General features: G+C 35.5%; 1 protein-coding gene across 1 annotated transcript in view; it reads left to right on the top strand.

Moving 5' to 3' along the window:
* Positions 1-19,916, top strand: part of Vwde (von Willebrand factor D and EGF domains) — a 62,013-nt gene that overhangs the window by 19,314 nt on the left and 22,783 nt on the right. The window contains exons 8-19 of the mRNA XM_075953962.1: positions 1,356-1,573; positions 1,967-2,040; positions 3,462-3,735; positions 6,364-6,572; positions 6,716-7,650; positions 9,142-9,278; positions 12,180-12,335; positions 12,442-12,546; positions 14,201-14,315; positions 16,092-16,342; positions 17,297-17,516; positions 19,446-19,583. Of these exons, the coding sequence (XP_075810077.1) occupies positions 1,356-1,573; positions 1,967-2,040; positions 3,462-3,735; positions 6,364-6,572; positions 6,716-7,650; positions 9,142-9,278; positions 12,180-12,335; positions 12,442-12,546; positions 14,201-14,315; positions 16,092-16,342; positions 17,297-17,516; positions 19,446-19,583 (2,832 nt within the window). The remainder of the gene's footprint in view (positions 1-1,355; positions 1,574-1,966; positions 2,041-3,461; positions 3,736-6,363; positions 6,573-6,715; positions 7,651-9,141; positions 9,279-12,179; positions 12,336-12,441; positions 12,547-14,200; positions 14,316-16,091; positions 16,343-17,296; positions 17,517-19,445; positions 19,584-19,916) is intronic.

Genomic DNA, 19,916 nt, shown 5'->3' with positions numbered 1-19,916 from the left:
CACACTTCTCTCCCCAGTGTAAGCTTCATGTGGAATCTTGGGTCTTAATAGTCTTCCATTTAAATGATTAAATGAGTATCACGGTTCATGGCCCTTACACTGTAAACTTTTGAAATGAAGTCATAAACTGTGCGTAAGTGAGCCATATTCCACCTTCCCCTCAGAGAGCTGGCTAAGAAATTTGGATGTTTCCACTTTTTTTTTAAAATGTGTATGAAGCCGGGCGGTGGTGGCGCACGCCTTTAATCCCAGCACTCGGGAGGCAGAGGCAGGCGGATCTCTGTGAGTTCGAGACCAGCCTGGTCTACAAGAGCTAGTTCCAGGACAGGCTCCAAAACCACAGAGAAACCCTGTCTCGAAAAACCAAAAAAAAAAATGTGTATGAGAAAAATGTGTTACCAGGAAAATAAAAGGAAAACATTTTCCCCAGGATTTTGAATTGAGCACAGTTTACTTTTATGTGACTACTGTAATTTCGTACTTGTAGAGTCTATGTGGGTGACAAGACAATTCTAAGAATTCATTTCTTCTTGAGTCTCAGGATGGTGTTTCTGTTCTGAGTTGGATTTGAAAACCCCCTTCTTTATATTCACTTTGGGACTGTGTTCTTTTTGTTTATAGATATAATAGAAATTACACAAGTTAACTATAACTTTTATTTGTTTGTTTTGTTTTTTGAGTGAGTGTTTCTCTACGTAACAGCTCTGGCTGTCTTGGAACTTGCTTTGTAGACCATGCTGGCCTGAAACTGCAGAATTCTCCTGAGTCTTGCACTTAAAAGTATGCACCACCACTGCCTGATTGATTGCCATCTCTCTTTTTAAAGTTCTGTTTTCATTTTCTGTTACTATTTCTTCTCAAAATTCTTTTCCTTTTTCTTTGTTACTAAGCACAGGATCATTTTGAGTTTCTAAATATACTAGATACCTATGAGAGGAATAAGATTATAACTCATAATCAACAAACCCAAATCGTGTTCTTCTTAATATGCATATTTATAGATCAGGATATGTATACAATTAATGTTGATGAAGCCATAGTACTAACATATTTATTAACTTATCCTGACTTTATTATTAATTGCTTTTGAATTTTATCTAATACACATATGTTAGTAGCTTATTGAAAATAATTGTGTTTATATATATTTGTGTAAACATATTTAAAGCTAATATTTATCTATAAAGATTAAGCAAATTCAGTAGCTTTATTTTAATTTAGACTAACATTGCAACATATTCGTTAAATTATTTAAGAATATTATTTTAATCTTAATGTTTCGTATTAATCAAGTAACTGAATTTGATTTGTACATATCTGCAAAAAAAAATTAAATGTTTTTTTTCCCTAAGTAGGTAAAGAACACCTAGGCTTAAATGTGGCCTTATCTTCCTGCCATGTGGACCTTCTCCAGAATTCTTCTTGTAGCAATGGAATATGTAGCCATGCTGCCGTGTTCTACACTGCCCTGACAGACTTCTCCCGGGATGGAGACAGAGTCACAGACATCACTGTGGAACCCATAGTCAGTGAGCATTTCCTGTGGGACCAGTACATTCCAGACAGCATCCAGGTGACTAATCAGAAAAATAATGATGTTTTCTTTAATTGTTTGCTGGGGCTGAAGGGATGGCTCAAGAGCCCTCTTTTCTCCTAGCCGGCCCAAATTTGGTTCCTAGCACCGTGCAGGACATCTAACAACTGCCTGTGACATCTCCTTCTGGTCTCTGTCATCACCTATTCCTACCTGGCATATATACACGTGTATATATATATATATTCTGATTACATATAATATATATAAACCTTTTAAAATTACTTGATATTTTTATTTTTAAAATAATTTCATTTTTAGAAACTATAAATGTAAGAATTAATTTATCATTAATTGCACTCGCTCAATAATTTACTGCCTATCACTAACCAATAATCAATGTTAACCTTTAAACATATTTTTCTTCTGAAGATAAAAGTCAAGGACGTCCCATCAGCTTACTGCTATTCATTTACTGACCCACACATAATTACCTTTGACGGCAGGTAATGTTCTAATTTTTCTCCTTTCATACTCTTTATTTTCTTTAGTTACGCTGTTTTGTTTTAAATGTCACACTCTTTACCAGTTCTTTGTCTTTGTCTATGATTTGCACATTCAGTGATTTGCCTCTAGACATTATTGTATTTGTGTTAAATAATTTTGCCTTAACTCCAGTCCTGGGTGAATAATGTAGACAACTAGTGAGCCTGGATATTTGGACTATTACAAGTGCAGATGGAATGACTATAGTTACAACTATATAATCTATAATCTTTTTTGCTTGGCCATCTACTTATATTTGATAATGAATCAGTTTTCACTGAGAATATTTACTGTGCTGTATGTTTAAATAATAGCAGAGTAATCTTTGAATTATTTTTCTTAATATTAATTCCTCTTAATTGATGATAAATTCTTTATAGTTATTTCTGGACTTTGTAGTAAATGGCTAAAGTAGTGAAAAAGGGATCAAGATGATACTGCTTTTAATGTCTGAATAGAAAGATTTAAATTTGGGGATGCTCCTCTGAAGAACTCATGAAGCTAAGGTATTTTTAAGAAGAAGACAATTCCTTGTCTAGTAAAACTTTCTTCATGCTGACAGGTGTTTTAAACTTACTATGATAGTTGTCAGCGAAATGATTCCTGAGTGAAGAGTTGTAGAACCCTCTATTATAAATAGCACTGCACAAATTTCAGTGAGTATTTAAAACTATCAGGACTGATCTTGTATGCAGAAATCTTTCATGGCTGTCTTTGGAGAGTTACAGCCTCAGTGAGGAATCCTCACACTTGATCTGTGTTCATTCCATAATATTAGTTGTAAAAGATCCAGGTGACAAGCATGTTCTGAGTGCTGAGGGTTAGACAGTGAATGAAGTTAGGAAGTGAATGAAGAATAATACTTTCTGCCCTGGTGATGAACTTTGTATAGAAGAAGAAATGCAGAAGCAAAATGAGCAATAATAACAACAGTAATAAAACAGTGTTGGAAGCAAGTACATGCCAGGAAGAAAATTAAAACAGGTAGAAAAGAATAAAGGTAGAGTTAATGATTAATTAAAAGAGTCTGCTTATCAAAAGCCATTAAGTAGTGGTCATGTTGGACAAATGTTTCTGGTAAGAAAAACAATTAAATGCATTCATACACAGCAAACATGTTTGCCTTTAATTAGGAAGTCTGATGGGTGGGCAGAAAGAAAAAAAGTTGTTGGAAAGAAATAAGGTATGTATTGTCACTTTGGGTTATTCATGAACACAAATCCATCTACAGAATTATGAAGGTGCTGAAAATACAAATTTTTTAGTCTCATATCAAATATATTGACTACGTATACATACATTTAAGAAATTTTTATGTTACGTTTATATCATTATAATACTTTATCCTGATTTTTAGTGTTGTTGATTTTATTCATACTAGGGTATATGATAACTTCAAGATGGGAACATTTGTACTTTATAAGAGTGTGTCACGTGATTTTGAAATACACGTTCGGCAGTGGGACTGCGGGAGTCTTCAGTATCCTGGGTCATGTAACTGTGGTTTTGTTGCCAAAGAAGAAGCTGACATCGTTACTTTTGATATGTGCAGTGCCCACTTGTATGAATCTCCACAATATTTATTTGTAAAGAGCCAAGATTCATCATCAAGCAACATCAGAATAACTGAATCTTATTTACGAAGAAAAATCACGGTACGTGAGCAAAGGTCAAAGTTTAATATTCAAAATAGTTTTCTCTTTATCATTTACAAATCAAGCACTGTTATGTTTTAATATTAGTTTGTTGAAGAAAACAGCATACAGAAGGGAATGGATAAGTATGGCTAAGACACAGTATATACATGTATATATACAAGATATATGAGGATATCTTGCTCACTGATATGAAAAAGGAAAGAAAATGACTTTAAATTGACTCAGATATTGGAAGAAACCTTCTTTTCTAACCTGCTATTCAAAATGGCACACATTTTTAACAGTTCTAAATTGGCCCTTTAAAACATATTAATGTTACAGTTTTGTGGATTGATTCACAAAACAATTTGGCAGTGTCTGACAGATGTATGTTAGGTAAAATGACAATTAAAAATCAATATTCAAGAAGAGTTAAGTGATTTTCAGATGAATACAGTCTGTTACTACTCCAGAAGCTGGTAGATATATGAAAGAGATAATCATAAAAATCACCAGGCAAAAGGCCCCAAATTTTGTTTTATAAATGTTTTATCACTAGTATTTACAAAGATATTATTTCAGACCAGCGATCAAGATATTTATATCTTAAGGTCATGCTCACTTTCTCATCTCTCAAAAAGGAAATTCTTGGTAACTATATTTGAATTTAAATAAAAATTTAAATGTGTTAAAATTTTATAATACTTAATGAATAATAACTTGCAAACAAAGCATTAATTAACTGAATTCTGTCATTCAAAACCAAATGTGAATCAGGGATCAGAAAATCATTTGCTATAGCACAGTAAGTCTGTAGAACATTTGTATTATATATGTTTGTGTGTGTGTGTGTGTGTGTATGTATTTATAAAATCAGTAGTCAATTATAAAGCTGAATAACATCAAAAAGCACCAGGTGTGGCACATGCCTCTTATCCCAACACTTTGGAAGCCACGGTAAGAGAAGGTAAGGTGAGCTCAAAATGAGTCTGGTGTCTGTAGCATAACTCAGTCTCAAGAAAATAAAGAAATAAAAATAAAAAGATAATTTACAGAATAACACTGAAGATATGCCTAAAATTAACAAAACACTAACATATATCATCAGCATTTGAATAAATAAATGGCTCTACCTTTCCTATAATATTTTCAAGAGTAGAGATAATGAAAGAGAATTTCATCCTTCCTGAGGGACTCTATGTGTATCTGATCAAATTTCCACTCTGGGAGCTTGTCGTTCAGGATGTGGTCAACTTCAGTGATGTTCATTGCATCTCTCCCTGTGAGGAGAATTTAACGAAAGCTAAATCAAATGAGACACATAGTTGAAAACATTATGGTCAAGAAAATGAGGGAGTGGGCATTTGTTGATTGTTAGGGAAAATGCAAAATACAGAGTTTAGAATAATTTTAACTATCTTAGTGAGTAGGAATGGAAAGTTTCTTTATACTTGAAAAGAAATTTTTATAATGAGTGCACATTATTGTTATTATTATTATTTGATTTGTTTTTTTTTCAAAACAGGGTTTCTCTATTATCTTTTGGAGCCTGTTCTGGAACTACCTTTTGTAGAACAGATTGGCCTTGACTCATGGAGATCCACCTGTCTCTGCCTCCCAAGTGCTAGGATTAAATGTGTGCGCTACCACTGCCTGCATTATTTTTATAAGGGGACAATGAGTATATTCAAACCGACAGAGAAACATGGGTTATGTATCTTCAGTGCTTTTAGGAAAAGTCATTTTGTCAGTTATTCTTCTAGGTGGTTGCCCTCAGGATATTGTTGGGTCCAAGAGCAGTGGTTCATAAGCAGATGGCACAGGCTCTTAGGACCATTTGGTCTCTGCTTGCTCTGTTGCCACTTTCCCTGGCAACCTTTGTAACTTACAGGCAACAAAATAATATTGATTTGCTGCAAGGCCTTGTGTTCCTCTCAAGTATGTTTATTACTATGAATGAATGACTTGGCAATGCCATTCTATATTATATTCTATATTATAGAATATTCTATATTCTCTGAAATATGACTTTATGAACTTTATCCTGACTAGCTTTAACTGCTTTATTCACATAAAATATCACATCTAAATTATTAAAGAAGTCACCAATCATTTGCTCCAATGATGTGCTCTGGAGAGAGGGCTCCATAGTTAAGAGCACTGGCTGCTCTTCCAGAGGACCCAGATTCAACTTCCAGCCCCTACATGGTGGGTCACAACTGTCTACAAGTCCAGTCTCAGAGGATCTGACACCCTATTTTCCCTGTGAGGGTACCAGGCACACACATGGTGCACAGACATACATGCTGGCAAAACATACATGTTCATGAAAATAAAATTTTAAAAAATTAAAATTGTGACCAAATTTCAAGTCAGCATATTATAAAAACACATTGCTCTGAAATGTAATATTAAATGAAAGTTTTCACGTAAAATAATATCAGTGTTTCATTCTTTGTATGTATAGACAAATAACTTTCTTATATCTTTTTTTCCCCTACCATATGGTTGCTGGGATTGAACTCAGGATGTTTGCAAGAGCAGCCAGTGCTCTGAGCCATCTCTCCAGCCCTCTTATATCTAATGTACATCTTAACCCACTGAATTCAGCATCTTCCATTCCAGTATCTGTTTCATTGATTTCAGGTTTGGTTCTCCTCGGGAGCATTCATCCGTGCTGACCTCAGTGTGTGGGGCATGAGTCTAACACTCAGGGCCCCTAGTTTAGACTACAGAAACACACTAGGGCTCTGTGGCACTTTCGATGAAAACCCAGAAAACGATTTCCATGACAAAAACGGGATCACAATTGATCATGACGCCAACAATTATCTTGCTTTTATCAATGAATGGAGGTGAGAATTAAGCTATTTTTTTCATTTATTATTCTGTTACTATGAAGTTTGAACAGTGGTCACTCAACATTCTGCCTTTTCCACAATATATTTGTGGAGAAAATATTCTTGTTCAAATAACTATCCTGTTTTTCATCTGGAAGGCTTTTACCAGGAAGAAGCATGTTTGACAAAAGCCCAGCTTCCCAGCAGTTTCTGGCGAAACTATCCTACTGTAGCTGCTTGGTGGGTACCGCCTCGCAGCATCTGGACAGCGGCTCTCGCTCAGAAATGGCTTCCAGCTGCAAAGACCACAAGGACATCCAGTTCTCTTCCTTGATACCAGGCCTAGATATCACCTCTGAATATATCGACACAGAAGCTCTTGTTAGAAAAAAAAGCACTCATGCCCCCGAGGAAGAAAATAATTTGAATTTCTTACTCCAAGAAAAAGCCCATACAAACCTAACCAAACTGGAGTTGCGTTTGCAGCATCCTGAAAATGAGACACAAAGCCCACTGAAATTTTTCAGTAATGAGAGGCACACACAGGCCTGGGAGATCAGGAGCAATCCACAAAACAGACGTAAACGACGAAACTTGAAGGACCTGTTTCCCATGTTCGATTTCCAGGGTCTCGGACAAACCAACCTGGAAGAGTTTTCTTACTTTTTCCCCGAGGACCACATTGAGGACAGCCAGCAGGAATTTGTGCCCTCATGGCCCACAGCCTCGGGCCTCACTGAACTGAGCATCTTGGCTCTCTGTCAGCAGACTCTAGTCAACTCCAGCCTCGGGAGGCTCTGCCTTCCCTTTCTTGGCAGTACACTAAACCGTGCTATAGACATGTGCGTGAATGACATTCTGCTCAAGGACGACGTGAGGTGGGCAGAAGCAGGAGTAGCCTTGTTAGAGAATGAATGTGAGAGAAGGGTTCTAGAGGAAGGAAATCACGGCACAGAAGAATACAGGAAGTCAATAGGAGGCATTCTCCAAGTGTTGAAATGCCCCAATCTATGCAGCGGCCATGGCCAGTGTACGGACTGGGGCTGTGTCTGCTTCCCAGGCTACAGTTCCTATGACTGCAGTGACTCCTATGGTAGGCAAATGACAACTTTGATATTGAAGTTGGCATCTGATTATGGAAGTGTCTTTGTCCATAGTGTTTATTAAGTCTACAGTGAAAAGTATGTCAGTTAATATCTTAATGATTTCCCCCAAGTGGTTCATCTTATTCAAAGTCAAGGCAGATGTCCCTGCAACTGCTCCACCAGCACCCTGCCATTTGATGGCCTCTTTCTGACAGCTCTTGAGCCTTGGCAACTACTTTCATCTCTGTTGCTATTCCCTGAAACCGCCAGGCCCACGCAGGCGCAGGGTCTTTGTACACAGTGGGTGCTCCTGTCTTCAGAGAATAACCTTTTGCCTAGACCTCATCATTTAGTATATTTTAAGCACTGTTTTATGTTTTTCTACTAATTATACTAATTTCCTTAAAATTGTTTTTCTTTAGATCCATTTTTGGAGCTCTTTTGTCTCAGTATTTACTTAAAAAAATTCCTAGTAGTTTTTTCTCACACAGCCCCATATTTTAAATCTCCTATAATACAGTTAATACAAAATTTCTGTACATTACTGAAAACACACATTTATACATTTTATGTTTTTTTTTACTTTTTAGAACAATCTTTCCATGATAAAATTTAAGTTATATAGGGGCTTCATTTGGTTTATTCCCTTACTTCATTAATGACACTGTATGCAAATATATCAGTCAATAGACATTTGTTACAGATGTGACAGAATAAACTAATACACTTTTTATGAGGATTTTGACAATTCTGAGTTCATATGCTTACAATTTGTCCCTTAAGGCTAGCTGTTAGATTCACTCAGGTTTGCCAGGGCTTAGGCAGAAGACTGAGCTGCTTCCCACGCACACTTCCTTTTTAACAAGCAGCTCTCTCTGAGGCAGGTGAGATGTGTTCCCTAAGGCCACAGTCAGAGAAAGGCCACGTGAAATCCAATGAACTCTGAGTGCTAAGAGAGGTATTCCCTGCCAGTGACTAATAAACTCACAGGTATGTTCATCAGACAACAAAAAATATGGGTGATACTGGAATAGGAGTGTATACACACTTTGATATTTTTTCTAATGCTGAAATAATTTTTGAAATGTAAAGATTGCATCACTAACTAAGCTATTTTATTACAACACCATGTTTTACCTGCAATCCACCTATTTCTTGCAAACCAATGTGGCAAAACCAGGAGGTCTATTTTATGATAGTAGTAATTTATTAACATCCACCTTTTATTGATAACAAATATGATTGAACCAGTGAAATTTGTGTTTAAGAGTTATCAGTATGAAAATTCTATTCTTTCAATGATTAACGATAGCTCTTTAAAACAATGTTATTAAATGTTTAAGTAATGAATTACTATAAATAATGTTTTGAGTTTATTTTGAAATGTTATTTGACCAATGCTTTTAATTTAGACTTTCAAGATAATAATGCAGAGGTTTTTTTTTTTTTACTGTAATTCACAAAGCAAGCGCTGCTTATTGTCATTTTCTTTTCTAAAGATATAGCTCCTGAAATTACAGACCTTGAGAATGCCGGATTCTGTGATATTCAGAAGCAGAATTGTGTTACAGTGAGAGTTTTTGGTCAAGGCTTCAAAGAATCACCTTACATTAAGTGTGAAGTTACTAAGCTAGAGGTATGATAAGCACAGACTAGAGGTGCAGTGTTTAAAATAATTTAGTTATGATTTCTTCAGGTTAATTTTTGTCTACGAGATACCAACATGATCCCAGGGTGTTCAACCCACAGGAAAAAAAATTGGGAAAATGGCCAAGCTGCTTTTTCAGAAAAACTACCCTGTGAGCTTTACTAAGTGTTTGATATCTTTGGGGGGGGGGGCATTGAGTCATGACTTTCAGTAATGATTGATAAAAACTAAAAGAATATCAAATTTGTTCTATGGAAGTGTCTTCCTTTCTTGAGCTGGAAAGCACAGTGGAAGGCCATGGTTTTCAGGCACTGTATCTGGCAGGGCGTGTAGGCAATGGAGCTCCCTGAATATGCCTTTACAATACAAACATGGGGATCACTGTGCTCACTGTTCATATCCCTCACTATGGATTTCAGACTTTACCATACTCCCAGTCCATCCCCCATCAGTGTTTGTTTCTCAAGGCTACAGAAGCAGAACATTATTCTGTTGAATGCGAGCATATCCTTATGCAACTTTTTGTGAATTATATGATCTTCCTCTTCTTTATTCAAGTAAAACTCATGATAAGGACATGTTTTATAAATTTGGGTGTTCATTTGGACAAGTTGAAAACATAAAAGAGTCCATCATATTTTGCATTCTTACCTTATCTCTAAGGTGCTAAAGTGAAGTGTGAATCCGACACTGAGAATTTACTGAAGAAAACAATTGTTGCATATGTTTTACTTACGTAGTTATTGCACAAGGATGCTCACGCCATTCTGTCTTGCATAGCTCCTCTAGGGTTTCAGTACCAGAGGAGTAACACATGGCCTTGACAGAACTGATAACATGAGATCATTTAACCATAATGATTGAACAGAAAATTTTACAAATTTATAGTCTCTTGGAAAGTACCTCTTGTGCTTCCTTTGAGATGTATTTTATGTGCTATGATTTTCATGTCTCTCCCTTTCAAACATCTGACATGGAATTTTTGAATTCCCTAAACGTTATAGTAGCTTGTAGGAGAAAAGAAGTAAATTTAATTGTCAAACCCAAGGCTGTCCTATGTAAGAAATATTTATGTTATACTAAAGTTGAATCAGTCTCTGCTTTCCCTAATTTTAAAAATTGAAATATAGTTACATAGCTTTGCTTTCCTTCTCCTATATTAAACCTTTCCTATATGACTCTCTCTGCTTCTCAAATTTCTCGTCTCTTATTTTTAATAACTATTGTTACATAGCAATCAAATAAGAGTTCATTTAATGTTGCTTGTACATATACGTTTATATGGCTGTCCACTGGGTGCTGGAAAACAACTAACTAGACCTTATCTTAACCTCCAAGCATAAATCCTGTCCAAAGTGGGTTTTAAAGGCTTTCTTGACTCACCGTTTATCTGGCATAATTTGGAACAATTGAAAAATCATGCAGCTATAGTCTTTGGGATTTGTTGAAAGCTGCAGGCTTCATTTGAATGGATGATACTGTTTCCCCTAAGCTGATGTCTTCTCCTTTGTTACAGCTAGTCACTGCTCCTAAATGCTGTCAATGTATAGAGCATGCACACATGTCTTTTGGTCATCTATCATCTTTTTATCATCTATCCATCTATTTGTCTGTCATCTATGTATCTATCATCTACCTTCATCATCTCCATCTATCTACTTAGCATCTCTTTAATCTACCATGTTCAGGAGCTGACAGTAGTGTCTCTGATCCTAATGGAATGGCATGGGTTCACTCTAGTACCCTTTCCCTACCTATTTTCTCTTCACAAATAAAACCCAGTTTTACATCCCCAATATATAAACCTATTTTGTCATCCTTGACTAGATTAGATGTGGGGCTTTTTTAGTATACCTTATTTCAATCTCAGTTATCATTACAAAATGTTATATTCTATGTCTTTTCTGTTGTGTTTTTCTTCATTAGAATACCAGTGTGTTTATGTGTATATGTATAGAGTTTAACACATAGGATTGGATGGATATGGTTTAAATACAGTACACATGCAAGAAAGTCTCAAAAGTTAAACTATTTAAATTAAAAAGAATATCCTCAGCACATAATAGACACAAAATATAGAATATGAAGTATGTAGAAGCATATTTAGTCATCACTTTGGGTCTATGTTTTTGTAGAGGGGTAGAACTTTTATCTTAAGGATGAGTCATTAGCTGCAGCCTGGTTTCACACAAGAAATCAAGAGATTCTACAATCCCCCCTCCTCAGACAGGGTTTCTCTGTGTTGCTTACATTCCTTAAGGATAGCTAGAATGACAGTTTTGAGACATTCCTTTTATTTTTCCTCCACTAGAGAAACCACTGACAGAACTAACAGATTGCTCCTCCATGACTGTAGATATCTGGACAACTTCAGACTGTCAATCACCAAGTCTTCAAACCTAGGTAGACTATTTCACACAAACTGGGGTATTGTCTCTGTCCTTGTCCTTTTCTTCAGACCTAAATGCTGAGGCACTATTAAGTTGTGCAACCAATACCACATGTTTGAAAATCTTCATGCAATCAAAATGTATTTTATAAATATGAATTCAGATATTGTCAACAAAATACATCCTTCTAGATTTTAGTATAGTTATCAGTGTTCAGAAAATTATTCTGTCTCTTCCTCTTCACACACAAAAACATTTTACAGTACATAAAATACTAGGGAAGGTTTTTTTCATTTATCAAATTATATGATGTATATATTTTTACTATTCTGAAAAACTTATTTTAATGTGATGATTTTCTAATTATATATCCCATTGTATATGTATATATATATAAATATATATATATTTAAATTTCTATGTTGACCATATGTAATTTAGTAACAAAAGTACTTCTACGATTTAGAAGCAGTTAATTGACTTTTCATTACACCTTCAGTATAATGGCAGTGAATGGGTGCTTGGAGCAAGTGTCTACACACAGACAGTCTTTCAAGACAGCAGTGCAGTTGATTGTCAACTACCCACTGATAGCCAGCATTTTGATACTATGGATCTCATGGGGGAGAAGTTCTTTGCAAAGTTGCAATTAAAGGTAACAAATACAAGTTGTCATTTATGCATAAACAAAATTTCCTGGTGGATTGATGAGGCAATGTTTAGAAGAAGAATTAATCTTACTGTAAAACTAAATCCCACAGGTATCTAACGATGGTTATGCATTCAGTAATCCCAAGATAATGACTATATATGATGGTGCTTGTCAAATTTGTGAACTCCAGGAGAATGACTCATGCATTATGAAGGTATATGTCTTATTTTCATAGTATATAATGCATGCATTCACATGTCTTTGGCGTAATATGGGACTTTTCCAACTTTCTGCTAGAATGGCATCAGAAAATTCCTTCCCCATATTTTCATGAGTCTAACTGAAATTAATCATCTTCCCGTAACTCTTGTGGATTAACAAGGAAAATGTTGCTTCTTTTAGCATCTTAAGTGGCAGAATATTTTCTCCACGAAACACTAAAGAAGTTATGTGAAAGTAGCAAATACCTGTAACTCCATCACTTGGGAGATGGAGGTGGGAATATCAGAAGTTTAAGGTTGTCCCATCAAGGAGAAAAGCCTGGACTACATGAGTCCCAGCCCCTCTTCTCTGTACTTCTCATAAAGAATCAGAGAAGGAAAGTCATGTTGAATCATTGACTAATGTGGTCCTATGTACATCATTTCCACTGTAGTAATACTATTTTTTCAGTAAGATTTGTCTTTGTGATTAGCTAGTCCTTATTGTAGCAAATATTTGAAAAGGGTTTATAAAATGTAGCTAATGCTTTTACCAAAAGTTGTGTTGTTTCTGTTTGTTTTCTGTTTTTTCCCCTTTCATTGCCTAGAAGGCTTTCTCACATAAAAATAGATGACTTAATGAACACCATTGACCTATTATCATTCACCTCTTCAAAATCAAAGAACATAAAACTAGTAACCACACATACGAAGATCGAACAATTTATACATTTTATTTTTTCTTGAGATAAGCATTCAGATTATGCCAACAAAAATTTTAGTTGTAGAAAAGTGAATATTTTTTTATTTTATCTAAAATATTTTGTTTCTGCTTGTTTGAAAGTGCTTTCAATGATGACTTTCAAGATTGTCATGTCCTTTCAGCTATTTGTTCTGTTTTGTACAGCATTGTAAGTAGTATCAATAGAGTTGGTACAAAATGAGCAAAATTGATAAGTAATCATTTTTATATGAATCTTTTGACTAAGTTAAGGGATGACTGCACCCCCTGTTTTCTCCCTATGGCAGGTTCCCGTTCAGGGATGTCTTGACCTGTATGTATCTATTACGAAGTGGAGGTAATTATGCCATGAATCTGGGCTAGTAGTAGAATTTAAAGGACAAAGTTGGCTACAAAGGCAAACAGAAGATAACTGTTTTCAGATGTACAGAAAAATGCCATCTTTATTAATAAAATACTGCCAGGAGGTGCTGATAGACAAAAATGGTGACTGTACTCACTGTTTGTTAACACTTATAAGCCTTGTGATAGTATTTCATGGCTTACCTGCATTTTTTTCTTTTCTTTTTTTTTCTTGGTTTTTCAAGACTGGGTTTCTCTGTAGCTTTGGAGCCTGTCCTGGAACTAGCTCTTGTAGACCACGCTGGCCTCGAACTCATAGAGATCTGCCTGCCTCTGCTTACCGAATACTGTGATTTAAGGTGTGAGCCACCACTGCCTGGCTTGCCTGCATTTTCTTATTCCTCTAAATTAATCAGTTCCATTGTTTTTTACATACAATGAACAATTTTCAAAGATGTGTTGTGTTGAGTTTATGAAAACTCTTTCCTAATCCAAATATACATGCTGCTGTCTTTCTGTTTCTAGTTTCTATGTGTTAGCCATGGGATGTCTTATTAATATTTTCTTTTTTCAAATTCCACTAGGATAATGTTTGTGTTATTAATGGTCTCTGCTACAATGAAGGGGATAAAAACCCTACCAGCTCTTGTTTGGTTTGTAGACCCCAAATATCAAATTCAACCTGGTCATTTTTGGAAAGTAAGTTCTTTATTAATACTACTATTTCTTACCCAAAAGTTTTAAGGTCATTTTAAACCATAACAGATATTGATTGATTTCAGATAGATGAACAATGTATTTAATTTAATATCTTTCGTTACTTTATAAATTTCTTTGCTTTAAGAAAACAAAAGGCAGGAGTATGTTTTTATATAAGACTGCAAACACCGAATATTATCTTTTTTAACAATAGAGTTGACATGTGTTTATATCACTAAGGGATTTCATAGCTGTCATAATTTGTGACTATACATTCCGTGATGGTACCATGATAAAACTGATTAACAATGTATTTCTTAGAACTTGTTTTAATGTTAAATGATACATGACGATATGTAATTTATATCATCATGTTGTAATATTATAAGAAATATTTTAATGTTTAATATTGAAGCAATAATTGTTCATGGAAGAAAGAAAAGGGAATTTTTATTTCAGGTACACAACATTTTCTAAGTTTAGCTTTACTCTGTTCAGTTTTAAGACAAAGAATTCAGCTATTTCAGTTCCAACATATATGAATTTATCTTTTATTATTTATGGTATTTAGACTCAGTACTCTGTAATGTGCCTCTCAGTGCCCTTCTTATGTGATTCTACGACTATAGTCCTGTGTACAAATACATTTAGGATACACTATTCCGTTCAAATTGTAGTCATACGGCACAGCTTCTCCACTCTACCAAGTACTATGGTAGTTCTGTATGAGTGAGTTCTTTCCTCTCGTGGTGATCAGATATTATTAGTTGCAAGGGCTAGTAAGTTAGATGTAGTAAGACAAGATTCTCAGAGACCATATGCTTTTTATATAGGTAATAAACTTTATATTTACACAGTAGTTTGTGATATTATACATGTCACTATAAATGTAAACCTCATTGCTTTGTTAGATAACATCATGTTCACCACCTAGGAACATGATTTAAAGCCAAAGCCAATGAAAATTTGAGGGAAAATGGTGAGAGAGATAAAGAAAATGGAGACAACCTTCTGAGTTGGAGTCTGTCTTTTAATGGCTTTTAATGACAGATTTGTGAATAAGCCATAGTGTTCAATGACATAAGGAGTCTTAAAATAAATCTCATGTGGAGGATGAGGGGAATAAGATCACTATGAGGCTGCTTTTGAAGTATACAGGGAAAGATGGGGAGTCAGAACTGGGGTTTCTTGGCTTCGGTGTGTCCTGTGTACACATGATGTGCTTGCAAGCCCAGATGCCATGGTCAAGTTGCTCTCTTACTTCTGCTTAGCTAGCAGATGAGGAAAGTACACACACTAAAATATAAGACAGCTTAAACTACATTTTGAGATTTTTTTCAGCATGTAAAGAAAACATTCCTTATTCCTGACACAGCTCCACTGGAGTGTGAGTTTGGCCACTAGAAGAGGCTCAGAGGAATAGGAGTTTAGTCTGACTGTTTGCTCCCAATGGTTAAAAGTAGGGTAGCATGCAGAGTGGAATGGTCAACACAGAGTTATTTAAGACAAAAGAGGAATGGCTCCAACCCAAAGAGTGGAAAGCTGCCTGTATGTCTTATGCAGTATCCAACGTATTTACAGATATTCTTTGCTAAACTGACCATAAACCTGCTGGTTACTTTTATATTTACACAGAATGGAATAACATTTAAATAACAACATCACCAACAGAGCAGTTAATAAAACATTAATCAGAGTTAAGTTCTTATTAGACACTTGTCTCTGTGGGAACTATCACCATCAAGCTTCTCTCCCTTCTGACTTTCTCTGTTGCAGATAACCAGCCCCCTGTGATACAGGCACTGCAAGGCACATTACAGGTATTTTACGGAGAAGACTTTGAATACCAGTTCGTGGCCTGGGATCCGGAAGGTTCTGAGATACATTTTACACTGGATTCTGGTCCTGATGGAGCAAGCATCTCCTCCGAAGGACTTCTCACATGGAAAACAGAGTCACTGACTCCTCAGAGATTCACTGTCCATCTTAAGGATGACTGCGAGGCGGAAACTACTGTCACAATGGAGGTCATGCCGTAATTATATACGTCACTGCCTCTTTTACAAATACCACCATTTCATCTTAAATTCAAACCTAAGACATGGTCTTAACGTCAAAGAGCAATGAAGTCACTAAATGTTGCATCTTTGAGTGTTGCTTGTACCAGCATAGCACCTTAGAGACAGTTTAGTTATGGGTCTAAACTGAAAGCAGACATTGTACTCTGTCCATGATAGACAAGGATGAGAACCTCACTCATTGCCACTCCCAGAAAAGTCCTGACTAAAATGAGATTGATAATTATACTTTTTTCCTTCAAATGAAAGATTCTTGGATGCTGATTTAGAAACCAAAAATATAGGAAAAATGCATGAAAGAACTAATTGACAACGTTTTTTATTGATATATGTAGAATGCCAGTCATAAGGCTTATAAACTCTTTGTGTTGTACATGTGGGTTTGAAGTTTGTCATGTACACTTTCACATAGACACGTGATGAAAAGTAATTGTGTTTGGTCATATTAACTTGGAAACTGGAGTTATGGTCTGCTCTTAAACTGTATATACATGGGTGCTAACTGTCTTTAATGTTTCTGATTTTGTTTCCTAGAGTTCTGTTTGCATTATAGAAATAGATCATTCTAGCTATGGAGTATGCTATCACATGCCTAAAAATATCTGTACTTGGAAAGCTGAGGAAGGAGGTCAAAGGTCACTCTGAGCCAAATAGAATCTGTTTGAAAAATTAGAAAGTAAAAATAAATTGTTCTACTTGGAATATTCTAAAAGTACTCCCCCTAGCACATATATTTTAGTTGTACTCTCAAGAGTGGACATAACTTTTAAACAAGCATTTTGCAGAAATACGTAATTTGATTATACCTGTACATAGGCCCTCATGCCTGTCATGATTTTATGTTTAGCGTTAGCTAAACATAATTCCATTAGAAATAAAGCATTTGTTATTTGTCTTTTATAGGTGACTGTGAAGCCTTGCGACTGCTTGAATGGAGGCTCCTGTGAGTCTGATAGGAAATTTCCTCCAGGAAGTGGAGCATACCTGTGTGTCTGCTTGCCTGGTTTCCATGGCCGCCTTTGTGAAGTTGATGCCAGTGGGTGCCAGCCAAACCCCTGTGACCCTGGCAAATGTATTAGAGACTTAAACCGTTACTCGTGTGTCTGTCCTCCTGGGCTCACAGGTCAGTGTGGGTTCATTATGAACCAAATGAAAATGTGAATGAATGACACGCTCCTTGGAATATTATTTGTGGAGCCATGCAAATCTATGTTCTTAAGATTTTGATGCATATTTTTAAAGTCTGGCCAAAAGTATCACATAATACATATTGCTTATATCCTTATTATATTACATCATATTTTTGATTGTTTTTAATTACTTTCCTATACTTTTGCAATTTTGTGTTCATATATTCTTGCAATTTTGTCTAATTTGTAAATCTTACAGCAGTCAAGGAAACTCAATTGCATTTTATAGGCATTTCTACATCTTTCTTGAAAGTAAAAAAAACGTTTAAACATATTGACATTAAAATATAACAGATCAGGGAACACTGTGAACAAGGAGGCAGGAGGAGTGTGGGAGCCAGAGGGGATGGAGGCGACCAGGAGGACAAGGTCCTCTACATCAACTGAGCAAAGCTCTTATGAACTCACAAAGACTGAAGCAGCCAGAACAGGGCCTACATAAGTCGGCACCAAGTTCTCTGTGTATATTTTACAGCTTCAAGTTTAGTACTTTTGTGGGAATACTGAATGTGTGAATGAATGGGTCTTTGATTCCTGCGCCGTTTCTTACGGGTTCATTTTCTTCTGTGGATTTGCCTTGTCCAGCTTCAATGTGATGGTTTTGTTTTATCTTATTGTACTTTATTTTGTTAAAAAAAGAAACATGTATATATAATAACAATTATTTCAGGGAGAATACAAATATTATCATGTAACAAATGCTCCATTAATAACTTATTTAGAGATATCATGGTTAAATCGGAAATAAAAACAAATGAAATGCTAGCATACCCCCTAATTCTTTACTTGTCCTAAAATGTCTGGTTCCAGAAATAACACATAAACTTAATAAGCCTTCATTTTATCAAATAGCCAAAGGTCTTACTTATATAAATAGCTCTTCATTTATGTAGATGTAATCACTAGATTAATATAGTCATTAAACTGACTTTTCCAACATATATCAGTTTTAAACTATATGAAAAGAGCAAAATATTTACTTGTCTTTTAATTTTTTATAATTTAAAAATTATCACCTAGACATATGAATGTAGATATTTCTTTTGTGTTTTGTTACAGACTGTATTTGAAAATGTTCAGATATTGTCTCAGAAATATATGTGTAACAAGGGATTGTATCTACTCATAATATGGATTTATTCATTCAAATAAGATGTTAAGCTTATCAGAGGGCACTATATCATTTCAAAATACCTCATTGAGAAACTTATTAAATTTTAGCATGTATAATTAAAAATTTCAAAGTTCTGTCATTTGACTGAATAAGATATTTTTAGCCTAAATGAGCGATGTTCCAAAAGTTAGAGTTTTAAAAGAAAAGTATATATAGTATAGAATTATGTTATATACTGTAATTCTTAGCTCAAATATTAATAGACTGTTTCTTGAGACAGATCTGGTTATGTTACTTAAGTTCACCATTCCAGATCCATCTACCTGGTCTTCTCTTGTGATGAGAATACTCGTCTTCTGTATAGAAAAACAAATTTGTTTGTATGAATACCTGAGTTTGCTATTAAAAGAAGTGTTAATGGGTTTATTCTAGATTTCATAGCAGTTTTTTAAAAAGAGTAAATTATTTCCTCGGCAGATGCTTGGATTCTCTAAAGAAAGAGTAGGAGAACCTGCCAGGTGTGGTGGAATGTGTTTGCAATCCCAGAACTCAGGAAGCAGGAGTATCACACATTTTAGGTTAACATGAGACACACAGCTAGTACCACAACAGCCTAGTCTACATACTAAGCTCTGTCTAAATTTTCAGCAAAATAAAATGGGAGTGTAAGTAACCAAAGAGTGGGGTGTTAAACATATACTGGATTTCAAAATAAATAATTTGATCTATTGGTCTGTTTTTCCTATAGGCAAGAACTGTGAGAAAGATGTTGATGAGTGTGAATCTTGGCCTTGTGTCCCAGGTGTGGAGTGCATCAATGTCTTTGGCTCCTACCATTGTGGCTCATGTCCAAAAGGATTTCATGGGGATGGGGACATATGCCATGGTAAAGGCTCCCGCTTGTTGCTATGCTTTGTGTGGCATTTAACTAATTGGGGTCACTTGCTTGCATGATCTTCTATTCACTTGTTCCTTCAGTAGCTATGCATCACGCTGCATGGAGTACCAGAAGCACAGCATACAGAAGTGTGCCACATATGTCTTCCACTTAATAGATCACCATGTGGTAGAGAGAAACGTGATGAGGAGCTCCATGGTGCCGAAAAGATGTTTTGTGTATTTTGATAGATGTGCCTGAGGGACACAAGATTACTATGCAGGGCCTCTTTCCTCCCAGGCAGAACAATGGAAAACTTTTAAAGTCTTTCTATAATGCCTC

This window comes from Microtus pennsylvanicus, chromosome 19, assembly GCF_037038515.1.
Source record: "Microtus pennsylvanicus isolate mMicPen1 chromosome 19, mMicPen1.hap1, whole genome shotgun sequence".
In the NCBI taxonomy this organism is placed as follows: Eukaryota; Metazoa; Chordata; class Mammalia; order Rodentia; family Cricetidae; genus Microtus; species Microtus pennsylvanicus.
The sequence above is the reverse complement of the archived record's forward strand: the minus strand, read 5'-3'. Positions and strand labels throughout refer to the sequence as shown.